At 44.8% G+C, this 6143-nt stretch overlaps 1 protein-coding gene across 1 annotated transcript; it reads right to left on the bottom strand.

The window, feature by feature from the left end:
- Positions 1-358: 358 nt before the first annotated feature.
- On the bottom strand, positions 359-4759 carry COX20 (cytochrome c oxidase assembly factor COX20). The gene is made up of 4 exons (XM_074896870.1): positions 4545-4759; positions 2273-2387; positions 2065-2128; positions 359-1478 (listed from the first exon to the last, which is right to left on the bottom strand). The coding sequence occupies exons 1-4, from the start codon at positions 4575-4577 to the stop codon at positions 1337-1339; spliced, it is 354 nt and encodes a 117-aa protein (XP_074752971.1). The 5' UTR covers positions 4578-4759; the 3' UTR covers positions 359-1336.
- Positions 4760-6143: the final 1384 nt, after the last annotated feature.

The following is a 6143-nucleotide window of genomic DNA, read 5'->3' as shown; positions in this document are numbered from 1 at the left end:
TTATATAAAACTATTGAACTGAATGTCCTCCACAAAATTTATCTTGTGTTTCCTCCAGAAGAAACAGAAGAAATAGAGGAAAAAAAGGAAACAAGAGTACACAGGTCTGTTTTCTTCTTCCAAGAAGCTAATCCACAGAGGGTAAAAGTTTAATTATCTTAGTGTAAATAGCATGTTTGCTTAGTGCTCTCAAGTATATTTCCAAACTAAATAAGTAGAGCAATGCTGCTGTTTACATCTGGATTCCCAAACCTCCCCACACCAATCTGAGTTAACAACAGATGTCAAACTCTCTGACTAAGTATAGGGTGGGGGGAAAGGACTATTTTTGCTCAGCGAATGCCTTTAGACCAAAAAGTGCTTACAGCATAATACACTATAAATCATTTTGTGAAAAAAATAAATACACTGTGTCATTGGTTAGACAGAAGCAAGCAAGGAATATTATACCATCACTCATCTTTTTAACAATATGCAACTGGACCTAACACTGTATTTCCAAGTAAGATGGTTTCCTTGAAATGATGTAGAAATTTTTCTTGTAACTGAAAATGTAGAGTGAAATATACAAGTAAAACGTGCCTTTTTTAACAAAAACCTACTGACCACTGCTACTTCCAAATAATGTAAATTATTATTCCATCAATTGTAAGGAAATGTCTTAAACAGAAAAGCAACATTTTTAATCAAGGAAAAATTAATTACTTACATAGCTTAGACTGCTTCTGAAGTGTGATTTTATTCCTAGTTTCACACAGACAGAACAAAGATGGAAATCCTTCAACTTCACAGTGTATCTAAATTATCTGAAGTTATTCTGCAGCTGAAATATTAGGCTACTGATATCACCCATCTTGCACAAGCAAAGTGTTCACCTGCTGTTTAAATATTTCGGTTTTACAAACAGCACAATTAACAGTAGCACTGAAGGATACATTTACTCAAGAGAACAGCTGGTGAAAATATTTTCCTGTATTTAAATGAGAGGTAATTACAACTTTGCTAAAATGAACCGTTCTGTTTATAATGGAAGTTAAAGCAGTCCCCAAACCCGTCATTAATCCTCTGAGACCTTGTAACAGAACACATCAGTTCCTAGATGTTTAACAAGAGGTCATTCCTACCTGTGAACATAGTCATATACATACATACATGAAACAAAGAAAGGCTTGTATACTGATTTAGCAGATTTGCTATAAATTTCTTGCTTGGATTTGCTAGAAAAAACAGCATGATTTATCAGTTTTAGGCACCTCACACACTGGCAGGGAAGACTGCCACTTTTGGACCACCTTCTTCCAAAGCTGTATTAGACCACAGATTCCTCCATAGCAGACTATGAATCGCTTCTTTCATTGCCAGTCAGTTTTCTTTCTGGATCAAAAGAACTGCCTTCAAATAAAATTTTGTTTCTCATTCCTTCTTTAAGCATTCTTTGCCGGATCCTCTGTTGGGCCAAATTGTACCTGCAGTAAAACCTAGAGGAGGGGATGAAAAGAAAACACAATTCCCTGCTTTATATGAGCAACAGTATCAAATCAGAGTTAATTCATCCAGTTGAAAAGTTGAAACCACGTATAATAATGCCAGTAAAAGTATTATGAAATGATGCATAATGAAAATACTAGGGCAACTGCTATTTCTTTAAGGCAAACATTATGAAGCCACGGAGGAGTGCGCCATACAAGTCCAATGGAAAATGCTAATTTCTGTAATTTGGATTTTAATTTAATGACCATTTAGTATGCTACCTTTATAATTAGGACAGAATGATGGTATATGTGACGGGAAAAAGAAAGAATTAAAGACGGAAATAACTGGGTGGTTTGATCTCTTAGGATACAAGGAACAACTCCAAGTTTCAAAAAAAATATTAACATAAAAATTCAAAGGCACTGAACACTTTGCCTACCCAAAATATTTATTTTTTAAAGAAGGAAGAGGACACTTTGTTAGACAAGTTTTTTATGGAGTTTCACAAACAGTGTGAAAGGTCACATGATGATCATGTTGTATAAAGCAGCCCATTTAGGTTTGTCAAAATTCAAGAAGCATTTTACATACCAGTATCCTAACATTGTGCAAATAAAGCCACCAACTGCAAAGTCACAAGATCTTCTAACTCTACCTGAAAGAAAACCAAAAATCCTCCAAAAAGTTAAGAGAAAAAACCTTGGATGACTTCCTGTTATTAATAAAACCTAATAGCAAATAGGATTTTTTTTTTTTTTTGTAAATAAATATATAAACCCTAGAAGAAATAAGTACTTACTAGTTGCTAGAAAATGTCCAAGACCCACAACTAAAGATCCCACGGAGCCATACAGCACTGATTCTCGTGCACATGGGACACTTTTAACATCAAGAAATCCTAGGAGTTTAAATGACTGTAAGAAAAAAACCCACACCATTAATTTAAAAAAATATTTTTGTAGAAGCCTATGATGCCAACTCCATTATAAAACTGTTATCTTAGTAGTCAAAAATAACCACTTGAGGATTTCCTACTTCCAGGGTTATATCTGAGCAAAAGTGAACATGCACAGCTGTATCAGGAATGGTTTTGGCAGAGTTAACCGTTGATTTAGGCAACATCATTTTGCAGAAACCTGTCAATCCATCATTTCTACTGAACATTATAAAAGAACTGCTTCATTTTTCCCTTTACATTCCCCAAAAAAGGAGGGGAGAAAACCCTTAAGAATCCAGCATCTTTGTTCAAAATAACCATACATCACAACCAATAGGTAAGGTGACAATCAATTACGCAGTCAGTTATGCCACCTAATTTTACGATCTGAAAAGGCAGATGTGCTTAAAAACGTGAAATTACTTAAGAATGTGCATGTAGTAGAGAACCTTATACTGAACACTGAATAAAAACATATACACCTGATCCTTTGTTTAACTTAACCCTATGTATAGGCAGGGACTGCGCACAGAAATTCTTCTATATACAACACATAAATTTTTTAATTAACCTACTAGTAAAATTATTCAAACTATTTCATACCCTGTCTCACACCTATAACCTACCCTATCTTATATCTATCAGTTTTCTATTTCACTTTTAAATGGTAACTGCTTGCAGCATTCTTAAAACTAACTGTGAACTGACAAACATGTTTTTCATTTCAGAGCTGCCTATGTACACTGGCTTCCGCATAATCCAAGCCTAACTTGAATACAACTCTTATTGCCCACTTGAGAAACATCCTTGCAAAACAAGGAGTGAGAAACTACGCTACACAAAGGCCTCAAGATGACATGGGTCAGGCTTAAGGTGGCTGGCTGTTGCAACATCTGCACATCTTTCTGCAATTAATTCTTTTGTTCGGGATGGTGTGAGAATTCTATTGTGTTTAAATCCTTAGACCACAGGTGTAGCTGTATCAACTAAAATCTCAAAAGATGATTTTTTTTTTTTTTTTTTTGTAAAGCTATTCTACTTGGATGAAGTAGATTTTGAAGATGGGAGTACTACAGTCAACTATTTGTGGTGGGCTGACAACTCTGTGAGACATGTCATTATGAAACACGTCTGACTGTGGCAACAGGGATGGCAAACATCTAACAACAGCTGGATTTGTATGCAAGCATGGAAATCCCCATCAATAACTTTATGCTCCCTACGGACAACCATCAGCTGTTTCCACATAATCTCTGTGTACAAGTGAGACAAAAAAGATTTGGTGTATGTTGGTCTAATCTCCTAATGAGTAATTTCAAGCACTCTCATATGGAAGAAGCCACTTGATACACTGCTGTTGTTGGCTAAGAAGGCATTCCTGCTACAGCCATGCAGCATGATGCATCCTTTTAAAATAGTATTTCACCTGTTGCTATACTTATAATCACTTGTTATGACTCTAACCATGGCTAACTGCTGGCGTTACGAAGGCTCAAGTGTCATCACTGTGTTTCACCCACAGAGAGAAAGCCCCGTAGAGGGATCCGTGGAAAAACAAACACAAAACCCCCACGCCATTCACTTGGCCCTACAGAGTCTCAGTTCTTCCAGGGGTTTCCGTGTATTGTTCTCTAATTACTTCCCCTGGAGGAAAACCAGCGGGGGTTCACAACTGGTCTGTTGAACCTCTCCTGTCCCCAGCACAGGGCTCCCCCTCCGCTTTCGCAGGCACTGACGCGCGTGGGCGCGGGAAGCCGGGTGCCTGCACGGCTCCTCCTCCTCCTCCTCCTCCCAGCGCCCGCCTGCGCTTCAGCCGGCCGGGCCAGGAAACCATAAAACGCGCGAAAGGCTCCGCGCACCGCCGGCTTCCTCGGTCTGTGGGGATCACGGGCACGGCCCGGTCCTGCCACGCGCCGGGGACGCCCCTCCGCCGCCGCCTCGGGGCTGCCCCGCCGCCCGGGCGAGGCGGGACCGTACGGGCTCGGCTCCCGTCGCCGCCGCCCGCCTCAAGCCGGGCCGCAGGGCGGAGAGGGGAAGGCAGCGCCCCGCGCGCTCCGGTGAGGGGCGAGGGCTGCGGCCGCGTGCGGGGCGGGAAGGGCCCTCGGCGCCGTCCGCCCTCCCCATCCTCCATTACCTTCCTCGGCTCAGAGTCGCCCTCGTCCGCCATGACGTGACAGCGCCTATCCCCGGCCCGCGCCCCCTCCCCCGCCGCGCACCAGCGAGGCCGGACTACGGCCGCGTAGAGAAGGCAAGAGGAGAGGCCGCTCTATCCTCCCCGGCCCGCCCCATCTCTATGGTGCCCGCGGGGGGGCGGGGGCGGGCAAGCGCGCCGGCGCCATTTTAGGTGTAGCGCCGAGATTCCAGCAAAATCCTTTGTTCAGTGAAATGGGTCACGGCGCAGGGCGCGCGCGCGCACGCACGCGGGGCGGGGCGGGGCCGGAGCGGGCGCGCGCGGCGCCGGCGCTCAGTCCGCCCCCCCACACTCCCCTGCCCCGGGCGCGCGCCTCCGCCCGGCGCGGGTGGCGGCTCGGCGCCGGCGTCTGGCCCGCGCCCCACCGCGTGGCCCAGCCGGGGCGGCCGCCCGGGGCCCGCCGCAGCGGCTGTCGGCGGCGCCCCGAAGGCCCGGCCCAACGCAGGCGGTGGGCCAGGGCGGGCCGGCCCCTCCCCGGCTGTGCCGCCGGGGTGTTGGGTTTGCCGGGTTGAGAGAGGCGGCTCGGGCACCCTCAGAGGCCGGTGCCGTGTTGCTCGCATCCTCGGCCCTTCATGTGTGGGAAGAGTGACACCAGCCCTCCATAGGCCTCCCTGTTGCTTTCTGCTCCTTGCCGCAGAAGGAGGTGTTGAGCACGGTTTAAAGCCGGCTCCCTGCTCAGTGCCGTACCATAAATCCTCGAAGAGAGGCCCAGCCTCAGTCTGGCAGCCGGATGGGCTAGGCCCCAGCCAGTCTGAGCCGAGTTATGAAAAGCTAAAAAGAGTAATAACAGGCCTAGGAAACATAAAGAGGCCGATTAGCACCTAGTGGGAGAAGGCGGTTATGGGACCTTTCACGGGGTGTAGATGGTGCGAACGATACAGACCCCATGAACAGGAGGAGAGGGTTATTTTCCGTGTCCGCAGGATACAACCCAGAGTGCTGGAATGAGATGAGGAAAAGATGATGTGCAACTGGGAGAAGGGTACCCTGGTGGCAGGGGGAAGGAGGTGGAAGAAGAACAGTTTCTTTTAGGAAGAATTGTTTCAAAGAAGTGCTCTTGAAAATGGCCTAGTGTGGGACATTTACAACTAAATTAGACAAAACAGTAGTGGGTTCAATAGGGGTAAGTCCTGTGCTAAATCAAGTAGACGTACTGGAAATGGTCCCTTAGATTACAAAATTGTGCCTGTAGTAATATCTGAAGAGGTAAATCGTGCTAAGTGACGGAGGACGGAATCAATGGTTTTGCAAGATACAGTAAAAACATACTTTGCTGCAAGAGAACAAGTCTCTACTTGCAAAGTGGTGAATTACAGGGCAGGTTCAGTTTAGGAACTTTTCCGTCTTAGCAATGAAGTATAATAAGGATGAGAGATGTGTGGTATTGCTCTTTGATTTAAAAAATAGTGTCTTGAAACACATTCCTAGGAGGAATAAGATATCTTCAGACCTTGTTAAATATTTTTGTATGTGGCTGTTGTTTTTTTAATCTTATGCTAAATACAGTTTTTCACACGCTGAAATTTAAGCCAATTTGAGTTT

This window comes from Athene noctua, chromosome 1, assembly GCF_965140245.1.
Source record: "Athene noctua chromosome 1, bAthNoc1.hap1.1, whole genome shotgun sequence".
NCBI classification, from domain to species: domain Eukaryota; kingdom Metazoa; phylum Chordata; class Aves; order Strigiformes; family Strigidae; genus Athene; species Athene noctua.
This window is presented reverse-complemented; position numbering and strand designations above follow the sequence as displayed.

Bases quoted from the DNA above. Each gene is read 5' to 3' on its own strand.
- COX20 (XM_074896870.1), bottom strand. From the start codon at position 4,577: ATGGCGGACGAGGGCGACTCTGAGCCGAGGAAG. The intron at 2,388-4,544 runs GTAATGGAGGAT...TTTTTCTTACAG, and splicing joins GCGACTCTGAGCCGAGGAAG to TCATTTAAACTCCTAGGATT. The intron at 1,479-2,064 runs GTATGTAAAATG...CCCCTCCTCTAG, and splicing joins TGCACAATGTTAGGATACTG to GTTTTACTGCAGGTACAATT.